This window comes from Nerophis lumbriciformis, linkage group LG23, assembly GCF_033978685.3.
Source record: "Nerophis lumbriciformis linkage group LG23, RoL_Nlum_v2.1, whole genome shotgun sequence".
NCBI classification, from domain to species: Eukaryota; Metazoa; Chordata; class Actinopteri; order Syngnathiformes; family Syngnathidae; genus Nerophis; species Nerophis lumbriciformis.
Genome location: NC_084570.2, coordinates 4,847,311 through 4,870,322, shown reverse-complemented (window position 1 = coordinate 4,870,322; position 23,012 = coordinate 4,847,311). Strand labels below are relative to the sequence as shown.

Genomic DNA, 23,012 nt, shown 5'->3' with positions numbered 1-23,012 from the left:
CACAGCTCGAGACCAGGGAACGAAGAGGAGGTGCGGGATGACGACACAATGAACACAGAGGAGGGTAAACACAGAGAGCGAGTAAGCACATGGAAAGAGAGCTAGAGACGTGTGGGCTTACTGTACAGGTACGAGTAGCTATGTTCTGGCACTGAAAGGCAGGACACGGAGTCTTCTTATTCTATTGTGTTGTTTATTTAAATGCATTGGTTTTATTGTCAGGCGAAAGGTCAAGATCTAGGGAGGCAGCAAAAAGTCCAGAAGGAATCCGGGGAGACGAGACGCACAGCTCGAAACCAGGGAACGAAGAGGAGGTGCGGGATGACGACACAATGAACACAGAGGAGGGGAAACACAGAGAGCGAGTAAGCACATAGAAAGAGAGCTAGAGACGTGTGGGCTTACTGTACAGGTACAAGTAGCTATGTTCTGGCACTGAAACGCAGGACACGGAGTCTTCTTATTCTATTGTGTTGTTTATTTAAATGCATTGGTTTTATTGTCAGGCGAAAGGTCAAGATCTAGGGAGGCAGCAAAAAGTCCAGAAGGAATCCGGGGAGACGAGACGCACAGCTCGAAACCAGGGAACGAAGAGGAGGTGCGGGATGACGACACAATGAACACAGAGGAGGGGAAACACAGAGAGCGAGTAAGCACATGGAAAGAGAGCTAGAGACGTGTGGGCTTACTGTACAGGTACGAGTAGCTATGTTCTGGCACTGAAACGCAGGACACGGAGTCTTCTTATTCTATTGTGTTGTTTATTTAAATGCATTGGTTTTATTGTCAGGCGAAAGGTCAAGATCTAGGGAGGCAGCAAAAAGTCCAGAAGGAATCCGGGGAGACGAGACGCACAGCTCGAAACCAGGGAACGAAGAGGAGGTGCGGGATGACGACACAATGAACACAGAGGAGGGGAAACACAGAGAGCGAGTAAGCACATGGAAAGAGAGCTAGAGACGTGTGGGCTTACTGTACAGGTACGAGTAGCTATGTTCTGGCACTGAAACGCAGGACACGGAGTCTTCTTATTCTATTGTGTTGTTTATTTAAATGCATTGGTTTTATTGTCAGGCGAAAGGTCAAGATCTAGGGAGGCAGGAAAAAGTCCAGAAGGAATCCGGGGAGACGAGACGCACAGCTCGAAACCAGGGAACGAAGAGGAGGTGCGGGATGACGACACAATGAACACAGAGGAGGGTAAACACAGAGAGCGAGTAAGCACATGGAAAGAGAGCTAGAGACGTGTGGGCTTACTGTACAGGTACGAGTAGCTATGTTCTGGCACTGAAACGCAGGACACGGAGTCTTCTTATTCTATTGTGTTGTTATTTAAATGCATTGGTTTTATTGTCAGGCGAAAGGTCAAGATCTAGGGAGGCAGCAAAAAGTCCAGAAGGAATCCGGGGAGACGAGACGCACAGCTCGAAACCAGGGAACGAAGAGGAGGTGCGGGATGACGACACAATGAACACAGAGGAGGGGAAACACAGAGAGCGAGTAAGCACATGGAAAGAGAGCTAGAGACGTGTGGGCTTACTGTACAGGTACGAGTAGCTATGTTCTGGCACTGAAACGCAGGACACGGAGTCTTCTTATTCTATTGTGTTGTTTATTTAAATGCATTGGTTTTATTGTCAGGCGAAAGGTCAAGATCTAGGGAGGCAGCAAAAAGTCCAGAAGGAATCCGGGGAGACGAGACGCACAGCTCGAAACCAGGGAACGAAGAGGAGGTGCGGGATGACGACACAATGAACACAGAGGAGGGTAAACACAGAGAGCGAGTAAGCACATGGAAAGAGAGCTAGAGACGTGTGGGCTTACTGTACAGGTACGAGTAGCTATGTTCTGGCACTGAAACGCAGGACACGGAGTCTTCTTATTCTATTGTGTTGTTTATTTAAATGCATTGGTTTTATTGTCAGGCGAAAGGTCAAGATCTAGGGAGGCAGCAAAAAGTCCAGAAGGAATCCGGGGAGACGAGACGCACAGCTCGAAACCAGGGAACGAAGAGGAGGTGCGGGATGACGACACAATGAACACAGAGGACGGTAAACACAGAGAGCGAGTAAGCACATGGAAAGAGAGCTAGAGACGTGTGGGCTTACTGTACAGGTACGAGTAGCTATGTTCTGGCACTGAAACGCAGGACACGGAGTCTTCTTATTCTATTGTGTTGTTTATTTAAATGCATTGGTTTTATTGTCAGGCGAAAGGTCAAGATCTAGGGAGGCAGCAAAAAGTCCAGAAGGAATCCGGGGAGACGAGACGCACAGCTCGAAACCAGGGAACGAAGAGGAGGTGCGGGATGACGACACAATGAACACAGAGGAGGGTAAACACAGAGAGCGAGTAAGCACATGGAAAGAGAGCTAGAGACGTGTGGGCTTACTGTACAGGTACAAGAAGCTATGTTCTGGCACTGAAACGCAGGACACGGAGGCAGTAGAGGAACGCCCGTGGGCGTGTCCGGAGGTGTGGTGGCAGGTGCTTGAGCCGTAACAATCATGAGTTTTCCATAATGACGTGATGTGGCCACCAGGTAACACAAAATACAAATGTCCGCGCCACTTTAACTTAAAGAGAGGATAAGTCCATTTCAGACTGCTAATAATGTATGGGTCAGTGATTTTCATACTTACCAATGTTCTCGGTTTGACTATTTTTACTTTATCAATCCTTTTTTAACGTCCCAAACTACAAAATAATAAAATCATGTAAGAGTGGTGCTAATGAGCAATATCAGTATCGGGCAAAATTCGGTATCTGAAAGGAAAAAGTTATATTGGGGACACCACTACCCATTAGAGAATCTTTTTATAAGTACAATAAAATGTATCCACAGCAGTTGAAGCAAAACATAAAGGAAGACTTACATATGAGTTAGTTGAATTTAGGAAGCTATAAATCATGTCAAATAAAACAGCTTTGGCAACTCTTTCCTTTTCAACTTCAAGTTTTATTGAATTTGTATTTTCTTGCAACTCGAGTGGCCATAAGAGACGAGGTCAGCTTTTGTTTTATTGGACCAGTCAGAAGCATCAAGGTTTGCGTGCAAGCATGTAGAAATACTTGATCACCATGGTGAGCTCCGTGTCTGGTGACGACACCTGCATGGCGCCCAACAACCTGAGATAGGAGACAGCTTAAGGTCATTGTATGCTGGTAGAAAATGTGGCTGCTCGACTTGTGACTAGTACGAGAATGTTCAATCATTTTACGCCTGGAGTGGGCCCACCTGTACACTTAAGATGCGATTTTAAGGTTTTATTGCTTACGTATAAAATACTAAACGGTAGCGCCATCTTATCTTGATCATATTGTACCCTAAGATCGGTCCAGAAATCTACGTTCCAAGAACGCCGGCTTATTAGTGATTCCCAGATCGCCCAAAAAAGTTTTTTATTCGGGCTCCAGTATGGAAAGCCCTACCAGCACCAGTTAGAGATGCCACCTCGGTAGAAGCATTTAAGTCCCACCCTAAAACTATATACTCTAGCATTTAAATAGACCAGTGGTTCTTAACCTGGGTTCGATCGAACCCTAGGGGTTCGGTGAGTCAGCCTCAGGGGTTCGACGGAGCCTCCGCCGCGGAGTTCAAGACACACCCGACTCATCGTGTAAATAAAAACGTCTCCCTATCGGCTTTATGGATACGGCAACAGCAGAAGTCAGACTGATTTGCATTTGTGTAATTTGTTGTGAGTTCATGCACTGTGTTGGTTTTGTTCTTTTAACAAGGTGAAGTTCATGCACGGTTAATTTTGTGCACCAGTAAATGAATTTGAATTTGAAAAAAAAAACATTTTATTTTTCACTAAAGAAGGGTTCGATGAATGCGCATATGAAACTGGTGGGGTTCGGTATCTCCAACAAGGTTAAGAACCATTGAAATAGACTCTGTTGTAACCCAGTTGACCTGCCGCTTCTCTTTCTTGCCCCCCTCTCCTGCATGGAGAGGATACCAGGTGGCCACAGATAATCCCCGGAGAGGTACCAGTCTGGAGAAGGCGCTAGCTGTTCCAAGTTGTTACCCGGAGTGGACCACTCTTCTATGCATAAGTCCGGGACATCTGCGTTGCCGACTTGCCTACATGCAAGACGATCCCCTTACGACCCTTTGCTAAACGTCCAATGGACTGGACTCTCACATTATTATGAAAAGTTCAATGACTGTAGCCGCTTGGCATCCATTGCAGTCAATCACCCAGTATGGGGGGTCCTTGTAGCTGCGGTACAATCCCAAGGTTTCTTCTTTTTCCCCATTTTGGGTTTTTAGTTTTTTTTCCTTGCCCAGATGTGGGTTCAGATCAGAGGATGTCATTGTGGTTTGTGCAGCCATTGGTGGCAGTTGTAAATAAGGGCTATATAAATAAACTTTGATTAATTTACTGAGTGGAGGAGTTCAAGTACCTCGGAGTCTTGTTCACGAGTGAGGGAAGAGTGGATCGTGAGATCGACAGGCGGATCGGTGCGGCGTCTTCAGTAATGCGGACGCTGTATCGATCCGTTGTGGTGAAGAAGGAGCTGAGCCGGAAGGCAAAGCTCTCAATTTACCGGTCGATCTACGTTCCCATCCTCACCTATGGTCACGAGCTTTGGGTTATGACTGAAAGGACAAGATCACGGGTACAAGCGGCCGAAATGAGTTTCCTCCGCCGGGTGGTGGGGCTCTCCCTTAGAGATAGGGTGAGAAGCTCTGTCATCCGGGGGGAGCTCAAAGTAAAGCCGCTGCTCCTCCACATCGAGAGGAGCCAGATGAGGTGGTTCGGGCATCTGGTCAGGATGCCACCCGAGCGCCTCCCTAGGGAGGTGTTTAGGGCACGTCCGGCCGGTAGGAGGCCACGGGGAAGACCCAGGACACGTTGGGAAGACTATGTCTCCCGGCTGGCCTGGGAACGCCTCGGGATCCCCCGGGAAGAGCTGGACGAAGTGGCTGGGGAGAGGAAAGTCTGGGCTTCCCTGCTTAGGCTGCTGCCCCCGCGACCCGACCTCGGATAAGCGGAAGAAGATGGATGGATGTATGGAAGATTTACTGATTGATTAATATGTTGTGCCATGTTTGCACAACCCTGTTAACTCGCCACATCGTGTCTTGGCTGAATGAGCAGGTATCGGACACCTAGAGTTGGTGGGCGGCCAAGGGTGGAGTCGGCTCTCTTGGTTGCTTGGTTGGGTCTGCTCCTGTCTCTGGCCATGCTTCCTCCACCCCAGCAGACGATGGCGTGGAACACCGCGGAGGCCACCACAGTGTATATGTTTTTTGTAGAAGTGGCTGGTTGCATCAACTCTGCTCTTTTAATGTCTTTAATGTCCTTTGTATTCTTTGATGTTTCCCTCTTACACACATGTTTGTGTGCTGCGGCTATGAGGATTTTTTTTACCTTGGCCTCAGTCTAGACCCCCTCTCCAGGGGCCCAGGCTTAGATTGATAAATCCCCCAACCCCACCTCCTAGTGTTTACCTGTTTCTCAACTTTTTTGTAAGGGGCGCCAGAAGTTGGCAGATCCATCAGCGATCCAGTGCTGTCTTCCTGTAATGTTTGTCTGATCTTGAATGGGATTGTGCTAAAAATCTTAATTTCCCCTCGGGGATTATTAAAGTATTTCTGATTCTGATTCTGATTCAAATATTGCAGGAACACATCGGTTTTTCTTTAAACTAATTCTACAATTTTTTTTTGGTCCTACATTCAGCATTTTGAAGCACACACATGGCTGAATAAACTAGAAATATTAACATTACAGTAATATCGGCCACTACAGATGACCAAACCCATCACAGCACACTGTTCAGTATTATGGCCAATGATTGGCTCAGCCTCAGGCAGCATTACTATATTGGATTAAAAGAGAATGAAGGTGACTTGAGGGTGTTATTTCATGTCTAGAGGACTATCATGATGTTGAAAAACATATTTAGAAGGTCAAAATGACAACAAAGCACCGTATTGTAGAGCAATAAATGGTTACTAATAAATAATAACAGTGCCATAGTTTCATCATGTATCATTAGTTGTTATCCTATTTACAGCTCATTTTATTACCTATTCTGTGTTATGTGTTTTATGTTGCACGATTGCACCAAGAACAATTCCTAGTTTGTGAACCCGTTCTCAAACAATGGCAATAAAAACTATTCTGATACTGATTCTGATTCTATTGTATCACTCCATTTTTTTCCCACCGTCCCACCGTCCCTTCAGTCGGAAAATGCATGGTCATGATCTTATCAACGCCTTAAACCTTTCATGAGTAACACGTTAACTGGACGGGAGGTGGAGAAGTTCAAAGCTCAAAGTGAAACAGGAGGAGTGTGTTAATGTCTCACTTGGTCCTGATATTGTCAGAAAGAAGTTTGGCCTCTGCGGCGTCCTTCTGCTTCAGTTTCCTGTAGCTGGTGAACGTCTCGACCATGCCGATATAACCGTTTACCGTTACCGTCCTTTTAAGTCTCAGACAGCCATTCCTGGATGGAAAAATAAATAGTTTAAAATATACAGGTAAAAGCCAGTAAATTAGAATATTTTGAAAAACTTGATTTATTTCAGTAATTGCATTCAAAAGGTGTAACTTGTACATTATATTTATTCATTGCACACAGACTGATGCATTCAAATGTTTATTTCACTTGATTTTGATGATTTGAAGTGGCAACAAATGAAAATCCAAAATTCCGTGTGTCACAAAATTAGAATATTACTTAAGGCTAATACAAAAAAGGGATTTTTAGAAATGTTGGCCAACTGAAAAGTATGAAAATGAAAAATATGAGCATGTACAATACTCAATACTTGGTTGGAGCTCCTTTTGCCTCAATTACTGCGTTAATGCGGCGTGGCATGGAGTCGATGAGTTTCTGGCACTGCTCAGGTGTTATGAGAGCCCAGGTTGCTCTGATAGTGGCCTTCAACTCTTCTGCGTTTTTGGGTCTGGCATTCTGCATCTTCCTTTTCACAATACCCCACAGATTTTCTATGGGGCTAAGGTCAGGGGAGTTGGCGGGCCAATTTAGAACAGAAATACCATGGTCCGTAAACCAGGCACGGGTAGATTTTGCGCTGTGTGCAGGCGCCAAGTCCTGTTGGAACTTGAAATCTCCATCTCCATAGAGCAGGTCAGCAGCAGGAAGCATGAAGTGCTCTAAAACTTGCTGGTAGACGGCTGCGTTGACCCTGGATCTCAGGAAACAGAGTGGACCAACACCAGCAGATGACATGGCACCCCAAACCATCACTGATGGTGGAAACTTTACACTAGACTTCAGGCAACGTGGATCCTGTGCCTCTCCTGTCTTCCTCCAGACTCTGGGACCTCGATTTCCAAAGGAAATGCAAAATTTGCTTTCGTCAGAAAACATGACTTTGGACCACTCAGCAGCAGTCCAGCTCTTTTTTTCTTTAGCCCAGGTGAGACGCTTTTCGCGCTGTTTCTTGGTCAACAGTGGCTTGACACGAGGTATGCGGCAGTTGAAACCCATGTCTTTCAAGCGTCTCTTGGTGGTGGATCTTGAAGCACTGACTCCAGCAGCTGTCCACTCCTTCTGAATCTCCCCCACATTTTTGAATGGGTTTTTTTTCACAATCTTGACCAGGGCGCGGTGATCCCTATCGCTTGTACACTTTTTCTGACCACAGTTTTTCCTTCCCTTTGCCTCTCCATTAATGTGTTTGGACACAGAGCTCTGAGAACAGCCAGCCTCTTCAGCAATAACCTTTTGTGTCTTTCCCTCCTTGTGCAATGTGTCGATGGTTGCCTTTTGGACAGCTGTCAAATCTGAAGTCTTCCCCATGTTTGTGTAGGCTTCAGAACTGGATTGAGAGACCATTTAAAGCCCTTTGCAGGTGTTTTGAGTTAATCAGCTGATTAGTTTGTGGCACCAGGTGTCTTCAAAATGTAACCCTTACACAATATTCTAATTTTGTGACACACGGAATTTTGGATTTTCATTTGTTGCCACTTCAAATCATCAAAATTAAATGAAATAAACATTTGAATGCATCAGTCTGTGTGCAATGAATAAATATAATGTACAAGTTACACCTTTTGAATGCAATTACTGAAATAAATCAAGTTTTTCAAAATATTCTAATTTACTGGCTTTTACCTGTAGCTGCGAATATGTTCCAGTATGGATCAGACATCTGAGAAACTCACCACTCTTTGTCCGTATAGGAGCAGGATTCAAACATGTCTAAGTAGATCTTTGAAGAAGAGGAGCCCAGATGAGGGTCTCGGAAGGGTCGCAGCGCTGCATAAAACTAATCATAAACAATAATTAAAGGACACAAAACATAAGGGTAAAACGTAGTTCAACAATGAACCAACGACAGGTCCTATAGGCACGTTAAACTTCTACCGGACTACTAAAAATATTGCAGCGTGTGTCACCACACAGATTTTGTTTTACTGACCATCTTCACGCCGATTTCTGACTGTCTCTTCAGAATGCAGCCAACTCTAGAAAGATGGTTGCAAACTTCCATTTACGGCTAATGCAGGCCACTGTGCTCATTGGGACCTTCAAGACAGCATATATCTTACTGCACCCTGTTAGAATAATCGTGTATATATATTATCACACAACTTTAGTATGCTTAAAGTCCGTTGCTATAGTTATTAGCTATTGTGCTCAAGCTGTATTGTTCCTATCTGTGCAAGGACAAAACTTCTTCTCTGAGGGGTGGCCTCAGCCGCAGATGTTATCTTTGTTTTAGCCTGCTAGCAGCCAAGGACTTCAAGGACCTCAACGAAGATAAGACGACAACACGCAGACGAAGCAGAGTCAAGGTGAAATCATAAGGCCCCAGCACATTCCGTCACATATTGTGCGTACTGGACCTGCTTTGCATGATATATTATTATATATTTTTAGTGTTTCGTTAAAGCCAGAAAGTTGCCATTTGAAATGACCATAGTTTTCTGTCATGTCCGTTATCTGCATTTTTTTCTACAACATAAATACATGAATTAACTCCCTCTAAGACTGGTGATTCCATCATTTTTGCCAACATTTTTAAATATATGGAAAACTAGATACTGTGCGTGAGAGCTGTAGCTGCCTGCTAAGGGAGAAGAAAAATAAAATAAAAAATACCCGTAAACATCCCTACTTGGCGAGCAGGCATCCTTGATTTATTGCCTTCTAAGACCACATATTGTATTTTGAACACTAATACAATATAACTCTAACCCAGTTTACAATCTAATTTGTACAATTTGCCCGAAATCACCATAAACGATCCTTGCCGGTGATCTCACTGGATTTTATCTTCTCCCCTGAATCTACTTGCTAATTTCGTTGTCTTAGCTGGTTACTCTCTGCTGTTAAGCAGTCGTAGTTATACCTCTGTTAAAGTGTACAAGTCAATTATTCTCTTCTTGTTTCACTACTACACATATAAGCCAGCTTACTACCATGATCCTATTCTCCTCTCTCCTCAGTGTGTGTCTGCGCAAAATCTGCATATTAGAACCGTCCGTATTACAAAACCCCAAACCAGTGAAGTTGGCACTTTGTGTAATTCGTAAATAAAAGCAGAATACAATGATTTGCAATTCCTTTTCAACTTATATTCAATTGAATAGACTGCAAAGACAAGATACTTAATGGTTGAACTGAGAAACTTACATTTTTTTTAAATTGTCTTGCTGAAATAAGCAGGGGCGTCCATGATAACGTTGCTTGGATGTCAACATATGTTGCTCCAAAACCTGTATGTACCTTTCAGCATCAATGGTGCCCTCACATATGTGTAAGTTACCCATGCCTTGGGCACTAATACACCCCCATACCATCACAGATGCTGGCTTTTGAACGTTGCGCCTATAACAATCCGGATGGTTCTTTTCCTCTTTGTTCCGGAGGACACGACGTCCACAGTTTCCGAAAACAATTTGAAATGTGGACTCGTCAAACCACAGAACACTTTTACACTTTGCATCAGTCCATCTTAGATGAGCTTGGGCCCAGTGAAGTCAACGACATTTCTGGGTGTTGTTGATAAATGGCTTTGGCTTTGCAGAGTAGAGTTTCAACATGCACCTACAGATGTAGCGACAAACTGAAGTTACCAACAGTGGTTTTCTGAAGTGTTCCTGAGCCCATGTGGTGATATCCTTTACACACTGATGCTGCTTTTTGATGCAGTACCGCTTGAGGGATGAAAGGTCACAGGCTTTCAATGTTGGTTTTCAGCCTTACTGCTTACAAGCAGTGATTTCTCCAAATTCTCTGAACCTTTTGATGATATTACGGACCGTAGATGGTGAAATCCCTAAATTCCTTGCAATAGCTGGTTGAGAAATGTCGTTCTTAAACAATTTGCTCAGGTATTTGTTCACACATTTGTGACCCTCGCCCCATGCTTGTTTGTGAATGACTGAGCATTTCATGGAAGCTGCTTTTATACCATTATATCATGGCACCCACCTATTCCCAATTAGCCTGTTCACCTGTGGGATGTTCCAAATAAGTGATGAGCATTCCTCAACTTTCTCAGTCTTTGTTGCCACTTGTGCCAGCTTTTTTGAAACATGTTGCAGGCATCAAATTCCAAATGAGCTAAAATTTGCAAAAAATAACAACGTTTTCCAGTTGGAACGTTAAGTATCTTGTCTTTGCAGTCTATTCAATTGAATATAGGTTGAAAAGGCTGTGCAAATCATTGTATTCTGTTTTTATTTACGTTTTACACAACGTGCCAACTTCACTGGTTTTGGGTTTTGTACTTTATATATGGGTTTTGTAGATATATATATATCGATACTATAATCGATATTTGGACATTAGTCCATCAATTCGGCATCAATTTTGTGCCAATCGTTATGGATCGGGGAATCGATCAGTTTTAACACCTCTACTTATGAGCTCCACTGTTGGCCACAGTTAAAGGGGAACATTATCACCAGACCTATGTAAGCGTCAATATATACCTTGATGTTGCAGAAAAAAGACCATATATTTTTTTAACCGATTTCCGAACTCTAAATGGGTGAATTTTGGCGAATTAAACGCCTTTCTAATATTCGCTCTCGGAGCGATGACGTCCATTTTCTCAACCACCGAATCAAATCAGCTCTGTTATTTTCCGTTTTTTCGACTGTTTTCCGTACCTTGGAGACATCATGCCTCGTCGGTGTGTTGTCGGAGGGTGTAACAACACGAACAGGGACGGATTCAAGTTGCACCAGTGGCCCAAAGATGCGAAAGTGGCAAGAAATTGGACGTTTGTTCCGCACACTTTACAGACGAAAGCTATGCTACGACAGAGATGGCAAGAATGTGTGGAGATCCTGCGACACTCAAAGCAGATGCATTTCCAACGATAAAGTCAAAGAAATCTGCCGCCAGACCCCCATTGAATCTGCCGGAGTGTGTGCGCAATTCAGGGACAAAGGTCCTCGGTAGCACGGCAAGCAATGGCGGCAGTTTGTTCCCGCAGACGAGCGAGCTAAACCCCCCTGGATGTCTTGGCTCACACCGTCCCTTATGCCACCGAAGATGATCAAGAGAAGAATATCGATACCCCTGGCCTGCTGACATCAACTCCAAAACTGGACAGATCAGCTTTCAGGAAAAGAGCGCGGATGAGGGTATGTCTACAGAATATATTAATTGATGAAAATTGGGCTGTCTGCACTCTCAAAGTGCATGTTGTTGCCAAATGTATTTCATATGCTGTAAACCTAGTTCATAGTTGTTAGTTTCCTTTAATGCCAAACAAACACATACCAATCGTTGGCTAGAAGGCGATCGCCGAATTCGTCCTCGCTTTCTCCCGTGTCGCTGGCTGTCGTGTCGTTTTCGTCGGTTTCGCTTGCATACGGTTCAAACCGATATGGCTCAATAGCTTCAGTTTCTTCTTCAATTTCGTTTTCGCTACCTGCCTCCACACTACAACCATCCGTTTCAATACATGCGTAATCTGTTGAATCGCTTAAGCCGCTGAAATCCGAGTCTGAATCCGAGCTAATGTCGCTATAGCTTGCTGTTCTTTCCGCCATGTTTGTTTGTGTTGGCTTCACTATGTGACGTCACAGGAAAATGGACGGGTGGGTAAAATTTTGAAAAAGACTTCGAAAAATATAATAAGCCACTGGGAACTGATTTTTAATGGTTTTAACCATTCTGAAATTGTGATAATGTTCCCCTTTAAAGACAATTCAAAAATCACCTCTCCACAGATGTTGTTGAGCGCACTTGTGGCATCGCCATATTCCAGCTCCATGTCCATCGTGTAGCTCAGCAGGGCCAGGCAGCCACCGGGCTTCAGCACACGGTCGGCCTCCTTCAGGAAGCGCGGGCGGTCGAACCAGTGGGCCGCCGTCATGGCCACCAGGAGGTCCACCTGGTTGGACTCGAATGGTAGTTCCTCTCCAGGACACTGCCTACAGACGTGTGGAAAGAGGTTGGAAAGTTTGACAGAGAGCATTTTTTTTAAAATCCATTAAACTTGGTTTTTGTAGGCCCCATATTTCATTTGGTTCGGTTTTCAAAAACAGAATTTGCTCGAATTTTACGCTGGTTTTCGTAGTCATTTAGGTTAGCATACGTGCCTTTCTTACCTACAACACATTCTCAATAAAGGTGAAATTAGTGATCTTTTGATTGATCCATTTTATTTAGTTAAAATGCATAAATAATGTGTGATCGTCTCACATAAGGAGCTGCGGCAGCCGGTGGTTGAGGCACAAGAATCTCTCCTGGGTTTTAATAATAAATTGAGTAATCAAAACAAAAATCAACGTCTTTCGTATCCTTTTTGATAGCACTGGCATGTTTACATGTAAAATATTTTAAACCAAATATTACACAATTTTAGGGCAGCACGGTGGTAGTGCATGTGCCTCACAATACGAAGGTCCTGAGTTCAATCCCGGGCTCGGGATCTTTCTGTGTGGAGTTTGCATGTTCTCCCCATGACTGCATGGGTTCCCTCCAGGTACTCCGGCTTCCTCCCACCTCCAAAGACATGCACCTGGGGATAGGTTGATTGGCAACACTAAATTGGCCCTCGTGTGTGAATGTTGTCTGTCTATCTGTGTTGGCCCTGCGATGAAGTGGCGACTTGTCCGGGGTGTACGCCGCCTACCGCCCAAATGCAGCTGAGATAGGCTCCAGCACCCCCCGCGACCCCGAACGGGACAAGCGGTAGAAAATGGATGGATGGATGGTAGAAAATGAATTATTAATCTACTTGTTCATTTACTGTTAATATCTGATTACTTCCTGTTTAAACAGGTTCTTGTCTACTCTTCTGTTAAAATGTAATAATCACTTATTCTTCTGTTGTTTGATACTTTACATTAGTTTTGGATGATACCACACATTTGGGTATCAATTTGATACCAAGTCGTTACAGGATCATACATTGGTCATATTCAAGTGTCCAGGGACATATTTCCCGAGTTTATAAACATAATATACATTTTAAAAAAACCAAAGAAGATGTTGTGATGCCAAAAAATATCAACGTAATCATAGTAGTATCGACTCGATACGTGCTTGTACTTGGTATCATTACAGTGGATGTTAGGTGTAGATCCACCCATGTTGTTTACATTTTGATGCCGGTGAGCAGTAGTGAAGCATGTTTAGCTATTCCTCGTCCTGCAGGGATGATACTTGTAAGAAACGTACTTTATTTGTCGCCATGGAGACGAGGATTAGTGATTTAGAAGTAGCTAAAACACTGCCGACGACGGATGGACGTTAGCCGCTAGCTAGCCAGCCATGTCTTAAAGCACCTCTTCCTGAGGGCGTTTCAGTGTTATAACTTCACCTTTATCGTTAGTTTTTAAGCCAAAATGCGTCCGTTCTCCCTTTTCTGTCTACACAATGTGTCTGCTTGTAAGTACTCTGTGATTGTGTGCCGCCGAACATGCTCGTCTAATCCTAAACCAGCAATGACACGACGTGACTTTGACGCGGGCGCGGCACCCGTACGTTTCAGAGACGGTATCGTACCAAAAATGATTCATTAGTATCACGGTACTATAGACTTAGACTAAGACTTCCTTTTTGTTGTCATTCAAATTTGAACTTTACAGCATAGATACAAAAGAAATTTTGTTACATAAGCTCATGGTAGTGCAGGATAAAAAAGCAATAAGGTGCAAATATAAATAAATAAATATATATAAATAATATATAAAATAAATAAATATATATAAATAAATAAATAGATTACCGTACAGATAAATATATTGCACTTTTTCACATGTGTCCACGTTTATGGATGTATGTTATATTGTCTTTTTTATTCCAGCGAGTTAATCCATTTTGGGGGGAGTTGAGGGGATAATTTAATTTAATTATGATGCGTTCAAGAGTCTTACGGCTTGAGGGAAGAAGCTGTTACAGAACCTGGCGGTTCTGCTTCGGAGGCTGCGGAACCTCTTTCTAGAGTCCAGTAGTGAAAACAGTCCTTGGTGGGGGGTGGGAGGAGTCTCTGCAGATTTTCTTAACCCCTGGTCAGGCAGCGGCTTTTTGCGATCTCCTGGATAGGAGGAAGAGGAGTCCTGATGATCTTTTCCGCCGTCCTCACCACTCTCTGGAGAGACTTCCAGTCTGAGGCATTGCAGGCTCCAGTCCAGACAGAGATGCTGTTGGTCAGCAGGCTCTCTAGAGTGCCTCTGTAGAATGGGGCCGACGCAAAAAGTGCATGTGCTGCTGAGCTCTTTTTACAAGAGCTCCGGTGTGTAGGGACCAGGTCATATTGTCAGTTACCTGCACCCCCAGGAACTTGGTGCTGCTTACTATCTCCACTGCTGTGCTGTTGATGTAGAGTGGAGCGTGGCTGGACTGGTGCTTCCTGAAGTCAACGATGATCTCTAGTAAAACCGGTATACCGTACAAACCAAGATGGTAGTTTTTGCTTTTTCTATTGTGTACTATTGACTTTGATTTGCCCAAACATTTCCATATAATAAAATAATAAGGAACTAGCTTAAATATGTTGCAGGTAATTTTAAACTGCCATAGTACTCACTATGAATAAAAAGAAAAAAATACAGTTAGTAGGCTACATGTGATTGGTATCGGTCGATCTCACTCATGGATGATAGGTATCAGAATAGGCAGCATAAATCCCTTATCGTAACATTTTTATGTTGTACTTATTAGTATAATTCTGCTGTTTCTTAATAATAATAATAATAGTAATATTATTATTAATAATAATATTTATTTACATATTCTGTACCAGTAAATCGACATTTACACACGAGGTAGGTTGCCTGGTGGGCTTGTTTTCATCGACCTGGTTGATTGGTTTTTTTTGTGACATCTGGCAACACCGAGGTAAAGTAAAGGTTGTAAAAACCTGTTCAAGTCAAAGTTTCAAGACCATGCAGGGGTTTTCTTTAATCAGAAGTGTTTAGGAGAGACGCAGACTGCACCTGTCCTAAAATTTCGATTAACTGCATTCCACCTGGACCAGTCCTAATTATGTCTCACCTGTACGTCACATTTGGGCACGCACTATTAGCCTGAGCCACGTCCAGCTGGGCAGGACTAATGTCTGTCCCAACAACCTGGTCAAAGAAGGGGGCCAAGAGTACGGTCCCTTGACCGCAACCACACCCAACATCCAGAGCAAGGTTAAACTTCTTTTCCACCTAAAAAAAAAAAGTAGATATACAGCCGTGGTCAAAAGTTTACATACACTTAGAATAGAAAGTACTTTATTGATCCCTGGGGGAAATCCAGCTCCTTTTGAAGGACGTAATGTCATGGCTGTCTTGAGTTTCCGATTATTTTTTTGTGATAGAGTGATTGGAGCACATACTTGTTGGTCATAAAAAACATTCATGAAAATCGGTTCTTTTATGAATTTATTATAGGTCTACTGAAAATGCTGGGTCAAAAGTATACATACAGCAACATACATTATCAATTTTGGTGATGTAGAAAAGTTACAATCAAATCAAATAAGCTTCACGGCATGGCCTCTTAACTTAATGTGAGTGATTATGATTGACCGCACCTGTTGACTTCTCTGAGCCCATGTGATGCAGTCATTAGACTCGGTTACAAACGCGACAAAGGGAAAGTCAAAGGAACTCCGCTGGAAAAACGAATCATTGACTTGAACAAGTCAAGAAAGTCACTTGGAGCCAATTCAAAGCAGCTTAACGTCCCAAGAGCAACTGTGCAGACAACTGTTCGTAAGTATAAAGTGCATGGCACAGTTTTGTCACTGCCACGATCAGGAAGAAAACGCAAGCTATATTACCTGCTGTTGAGAGAAAATTGGTCAGGATGATCAAGAGTCAACCGAGAACCACCAAAAAGCATGAATCGGAAACTGCTGGAACACAGGTGTCAGTGTCCACAGTCAAGCGCGTTTTGCATCGCCGTGGACTGAGAGGCTACCATGCAAGAAGGAAGCCCTTGCTCCAGAAGCGACCCCTTAAGGCTCGTCTAAAGTTTGCTTGCTGATCACACGGACAAAGATAAGACCCTCTGGAGGAAAGTTCTGTGATCAGATGAAACAGAAAAATGAGCTGTTTGGCCACAATACCCAGCAATATATTTGGAGGGTAAAAGGTGAGGCTTTTTATCCCAGGAACACCATTCCTACTGTCAACCATGGTGGTGGTAGTATTATGCTCTGGGCCTGTTTTGCTGCCAATGGAACTGGTGCTTTACAGAGAGCAAATGGGACAATGGTAAAGGATTACCTCCAAATTCTTCAGGACAACCTAAAATCTGTACATAATGTGTATTATCCTGTGTTGTTTGCAACCATTCCATATGTAAATCTTATTTATGTGTGGCTTTGAGTGTTACATGGGCTATGTACATAACTTTATGAGCACTGTTTACATGCTATTGTATGGACTGTGTGTGTATGTGTGAAAACATGTTATGCAGCAAATATTTATAGAAATGTAGTTACTTATTAGTGTTTATTTGACATATTTTGTGTCTCTTTATACAGTTTTACAAATAAATAAAGAAGAGAAGATAACAAAAACAAAAGGGCAACAACATCCATCACACACAGAGCTATTTTAAAGCTATGTTAAAAGGATAAAGCCATTGTTTACAAATTTTGGTAAATAAATAACCAGAAAATGTATATTTTGTTTTCTTACTGTACCGAAAATGAACCGAACCGTGACCTCTAAACTGAGGTACGTACCGAACCGAACTTTGTGTGTACCGTTCAGAGGTGGGTAGTAACGCGCTACATTTACTCCGTTACATCTACTTGAGTAACTTTTGGGATAAATTGTACTTCTAAGAGTAGTTTTAATGCAACATACTTTTACTTTTACTTAAGTATATTTATAGAGAAGAAACGCTACTTTTACTCCGCTACTTTTATCTACATTCAGCTCGCTACTCGCTACTAATTTTTATCGATCTGTTAATGCACGCTTTGTTTGTTTTGGTCTGTCAGACAGACCTTCAAAGTGCCTGCCTTACTGGTGACGTTTCACTTCGTTCCACCAATCAGATGCAGTCACTGGTGACGTTGGACCAATCAAACAGAGCCAGGTGGTCACATGACCTGACTTAAACAAGTTGAAAAACGTATTCGGGTGTTACCATTTAGTGGTCAATTGTACGGAATATGTACTGTACTGTGCAATCTACTAATAAAAGTTCCAATCAGTCAATCAAAAGTGTGAAGGAAAAAATATACTTTTTTTATTTCAACCGGACATCCCGTCAAAAGCCTAAAGACTGACCGCACATGAGGACGTTCCTGTCTTCACAATAAAAGTGCCGCTCCATCGCGCCTGCGCTTTCAAAACAAGAGTCTCCGAAAGCCAGCGCAAACAAGCTAGCAAGCTAAGGAGTTTGACGCCAATATATTTCTTGTAAAGTGTATAAAAACGAATATGGAAGCTGGACAAATAAGATGCCAAAAACCCACCACTTTCATGTGGTATTAGACAGAAAGGAGGAACTTTTCTTCTCCTCCATTTGAAAACGTGGACGTTACCAGCACTACTGTCTGATTACAATCAATGCAAGTCATCAGAATCAGGTAATACACCAACTTATATTCTTGTCTTCATGAAAGAAAGGAATCTATATGTTAAACATGCATGTATATTCATTAAAACATCTTTAACATGTAAACAAAAACAGCTAAATAAATACATATAAATTATATACTGTATATATCAATGTGTATATATATATATATATATATATGTATGTGTGGGAAAAAAAAATCACAAGACTATTTCATCTCTACAGGCCTGTTTCATGAGGGGGGGTACCCTCAATCGTCAGGAGATTTTAATGGGAGCATTCGCATACCATGGTTTATATAGGGCACAGAGTGGGTGGGTACAGGCTGGCCTAGGGGCGTGGTGATTGGCTCATGTGTTACCTAGGAGGTGTTTCCGTCTATGGCGGCATGTTGTTACAATTTCGCTGCGCTTGTTGAGGGATGACAGGTCTGGACGGTAAATAATAAACAGCTTCTCTTTCAAGCATAGTATGCATCTTTTATTACCACTATTGTAAGGTGTGCTGGATGCAAGAATTTGCCATGTTATTGAATATTCAACATTATTGTCTTTGAGGTCCCAAATGTGTTTGCTGAGTTCTGTGGTATTTTGCAGGTTTTTGTTCCTGAAAGAAGCCTTGTGATTGTTCCATCTGGTTTTGAATTCACCCTCGGTTAATCCTACATATGTGTCGGATGTGTTAATGTCCTTGCGTATTACCTTAGATTGGTAGACAACTGATGTTTGTAAGCACCCCCCGTTGAGGGGGCAATCAGGTTTCTTTCGACAGTTACATGCTTTGTTGGTTTTGGAGTCGCTCTGACTGCGGGTCGACGGCTCATTTGCAATTGTTTTGTTGTGGTTTGAGATGATTTGTCGTATATTGTTCATGCAGCTGTAGCTCAATTTAATGTTGTTCTTGTTGAATACTTTTCTTAGGTTGTTGTCTTTGGGAAAGTGTTTGTCAATCAGATTGAGGAATTTGTGTCCAATGTTCGTTGAGACGTTTTTGCTGTATGGGGGGTTGTACCAGATGATGTCGTTTCGTTTTCTGTTCTTTTTTGGCTGGTTTCCTGGCGTGGGTTCATAGGACCCCCAGTCAGAGCGACTCCAAAACCAACAAAGCATGTAACTGTCGAAAGAAACCTGATTGCCCCCTCAACGGGGGGTGCTTACAAACATCAGTTGTCTACCAATCTTCTTTCAGGAACAAAAACCTGCGAAATACCACAGAACTCAGCAAACACATTTGGGACCTCAAAGACAATAATGTTGAATATTCAATAACATGGCAAATTCTTGCATCCAGCACACCTTACAATAGTGGTAATAAAAGATGCAACCTATGCTTGAAAGAAAAACTGTTTATTATCTACCGTCCAGACCTGTCATCCCTCAACAAGCGCAGCGAAATTGTAACAACATGCCGCCATAGACGGAAACACCTCCTAGGTAACACATGAGCCAATCACCACGCCCCTAGGCCAGCCTGTACCCACCCACTCTGTGCCCTATATAAACCATGGTATGCAAATGCTCCCATTAAAATCTCCTGACGATTGAGGGTACCCCCCTCATGAAACAGGCCTGTAGAGATGAAATAGTCTTGTGATTTTTTTTTCCCACACATACATATATTGTGCTCTACTACGGTATCGAGCACTATTTTTTGGATAACCTTATTAAGACATATATATATATATATATATATATATATATATATATATATATATATATATATATATATATATATATATATATATGTGTGTGTGTGTATGTTACTCATCAGTTACTCAGTACTTGAGTAGTTTTTTCACAACATACTTTTTACTTTTACTCAAGTAAATATTTGGGTGACTTACTCCTTACTTTTACTTGAGTAATAAATCTCTAAAGTAACAGTACTCTTACTTGAGTACAATTTCTGGCTACTCTACCCACCTCTGGTACCGTTACACCCTTACCCCAAACACACGTCAAAAGTGGTATAGGAATGGCTAAATCAGGCTAGAATGAAGGTTTTAGAATGGCCTTCCCAAAGTCCTGACTTAAACGTGTGGACAATGCTGAAGAAACAAGTCCATGTCCGAAAACCAACACATTTAGCTGAACTGCACCAATTTTGTCAAGAGGAGCGGTCCAAAATTCAAGCAGAAGCTTGTGGATGGCTACCAAAAGCGCCTTATTGCAGTGAAACTTGCCAAAGGACATGTAACCAAATATTAACATTGCTGTATGCAGAGGTGTGGACTCGAGTCACATGACTTGGACTCGAGTCAGACTTGAGTCATGAATTTGATGACTTTAGACTCGACTTGACAAAATGTAAAAAGACTTGCAACTCGACTTAGACTTTAACATCAATGACTTGTGACTTCACTTGGACTTGAGCCTTTTGAATTGACATGACTTGACATGACTTGCTACTTTCGCCAAAACCCAAAGATGAAAAAGTTATTCGGGAGCGCTCCGTATTTTTCATCGTGTACTTGTCTATCAGCGTTGCGTGTGTCAGCTGGTGTGCTGTCAGTACAACAGCCAATCAAATTAGATCTACTTTGTTTTCATCACAGAGCATTCATCCAATCAAATTGCAGGACAACCAACGAAGAAGACATGTCCAAACCACACGCCAGTGAACAAAAAATGATACCTAAAATAATTTCGTTTGGGTATAAAAATTACGAGGTGGTCAACACAAAACGGTTTGCAGTATGCAACACATGCGGTTCGAAAATGACTGATGGAGAGGCAACAACTTCCAACTTCGTCCGGCATTTGAAGTTGCACAAAGAACGGTAAGTTTTGAATGTAAGATAACGTTTATTGGCTAAGTAACGTGACTTTTATTTGCTGTGTAGTTAAATCAGTGAGGCTGTAAACTCACTGCTAACGTTATAACGTTATTGTAAACACGGGAATCTGTTGCAGTTCACTACCTTATTCATACTTTTTGTTCAGTGGTTTTTTTTAAGCAGGGTTACGTTAGTCAATATATCACACGTAACGTTAGACGGCGGTCAGCAGCACCGCGTATTTTAGCCACCTAAAAAAAGACAAAAATAGTAAAATAAAGGTCAGTTAAAATGTATACTATATTATGAATATGTGTACCATTTTAGCTAGCTTTCTGACATACTGTTGGTTGTTTACCTCAGTGGTCCCCAACCACCGGGCCGCGGCCCGGTACTGGTCCGTGGATCGATTGGTATCGGGCCGCACAATAATTTTTCTTTTTTTTTCTTTTTTTAATTAAATCAACATAAAAAACACAAGATACACTTACAAGTAGTGCACCAACCCAAAACAACTCTCTCCCCCCTTTTGTTCTGGGCATTGAACATGAAGACTCTTCCTTCACTGTTCCGAGTGGCCATGAGAGTCTTGGCAGTGCCTGCCTCCAGTGCTCCAGTGGAGCGAGATTTCAGCCATGGTGGCATCATACTACGCCCCCATCGTGCACAAATGACTGACAGACTCTTGGCTAATTTGGTCTTTTGCAAATGCAATGCCGCATAGGGCCCTGACATATAAAAAGTACAACTTTTTTGTTATGTTCACGTATATGTCATGTTTTTTCAATGTTAAGACTTTTGTACAAATAAGTACATTTGCACTTTATTTTTCAATGTGTTTGTTCTGTAAAGGAATGAGTTAATGTTTAAAATGACTGGTTAATAGTGCTATTATAAAGTGCAATGTCAGCACAATTTTCTTTCCTGCAATTTAAAATGCACTTGTTTTAATAAATAAATACAGCGTTTGAAAAGCATACACAATCTGTGTTAATATATTAGTCTGTGGTTAAAAGGACTTGAAAGGACTCGAAACTCAAAATGCAAGACTTAGGACTTGACTTGAGACTTTCCAGTCTTGACTTTGGACTTGACTCGGGGCTTGCCTGTCTTGACTCGGGACTTGACGCGGACTTGAGGGCAAAGACTTGAGACTTACTTGTGACTTGCAAAACAATGACTAGGTCCCACCTCTGGCTGTATGTATACTTTTGACTATATTCTCAGTAGACCCATAACAAATTCATAAAAGAACCAAACTTCATGAATTTTTTTTTGTGACCAACAAATATGTGCTCCGATCACTCTATCACAAAAAAACAGGAGTTGTAGAAATTAGTGGAAACTCAAGACAAGCCATGACATTATGTTCTTTACTTACAAATGTACCTTTGGTTTCATGAAGTCCATAATCCTTGTGATCATTTCCGTGGGAGTCACTCTGTACTGCAGGTAAGCAGCAGCATGGTCGCTTTCTTCATACAATCTCACCGCCATGATTCCTCAGAATGTTCTCGATGAGCTTGTTGCTCCACGTTGGCTTGTTTTCCAAAGACATTAACATAAATGGCGGGTTGTTGCACTGGCTTTTACATGTGCATTTGCATTGAATGAACAGCAGATGGCAGTATAAGCACGCGTATGGTCAGTGCTTTTCCGGTTTTGTCAACCGTGTCAAGATTACACTAACACATACAATACCTCCACCGATGGCTAACAAATATTACCAATAGTGGTTTAACTAAACATTTTTAACAAATAAATGTCTATATTCGTCACGATTAGACGTTGTAAAACACCACCACTTCCTTCACGGACCAAATGGGATGTTGGTTTTGATTGGCTTTCACGCCTGTCAATCACAGCTGTGCCCGCCCACGGCAGCGATCTTGATCCGTGACATCAAGTACACTGTATCTTGGTTGCAGATCCTGACACTCTACTAGACACGCCCCCTATTAGACACGCCCCCTTCAAGACACGCCCACACTGGCAGCAACAACAGAAGTGAAGGTGGCAATACATCAAAAACGAATAAAACTGATAAAACATAATATACTGTTGAGAAAAAGAAAAAAGAAAAAGATTAAGCGTATGTTGTTTTAAACATCTATTATGGAAATAAATAGGTGCAATCAGTCGGCCACGACAATAATTGATTTTCAGTGCAAATATTGTGATCTAATCAGAGGTGGGTAGAGTAGCCAGAAATTGTACTCAAGTAAGAGTACTGTTACTTTAG

At 42.3% G+C, this 23,012-nt stretch overlaps 1 protein-coding gene and 1 long non-coding RNA gene across 2 annotated transcripts; one reads left to right on the top strand and one right to left on the bottom strand.

Annotated features, from left to right (window-relative positions):
* The first annotated feature begins 537 nt into the window (after nucleotides 1–537).
* Nucleotides 538–2,107, top strand: LOC133622606 (uncharacterized). Its single transcript, XR_009817807.2, has 6 exons — nucleotides 538–696; nucleotides 791–980; nucleotides 1,075–1,264; nucleotides 1,358–1,547; nucleotides 1,642–1,831; nucleotides 1,926–2,107. It is a non-coding gene; the product is annotated as an uncharacterized lncRNA (long non-coding RNA).
* An 831-nt stretch (nucleotides 2,108–2,938) lies between these two features.
* Nucleotides 2,939–22,366, bottom strand: LOC133622497 (putative methyltransferase DDB_G0268948). The gene is made up of 6 exons (XM_061985306.2): nucleotides 22,160–22,366; nucleotides 15,460–15,620; nucleotides 12,176–12,389; nucleotides 8,157–8,260; nucleotides 6,331–6,468; nucleotides 2,939–3,129 (listed from the first exon to the last, which is right to left on the bottom strand). The coding sequence occupies exons 1-6, from the start codon at nucleotides 22,265–22,267 to the stop codon at nucleotides 3,042–3,044; spliced, it is 813 nt and encodes a 270-aa protein (XP_061841290.1). The 5' UTR covers nucleotides 22,268–22,366; the 3' UTR covers nucleotides 2,939–3,041.
* Between the last annotated feature and the right edge of the window lie 646 nt (nucleotides 22,367–23,012).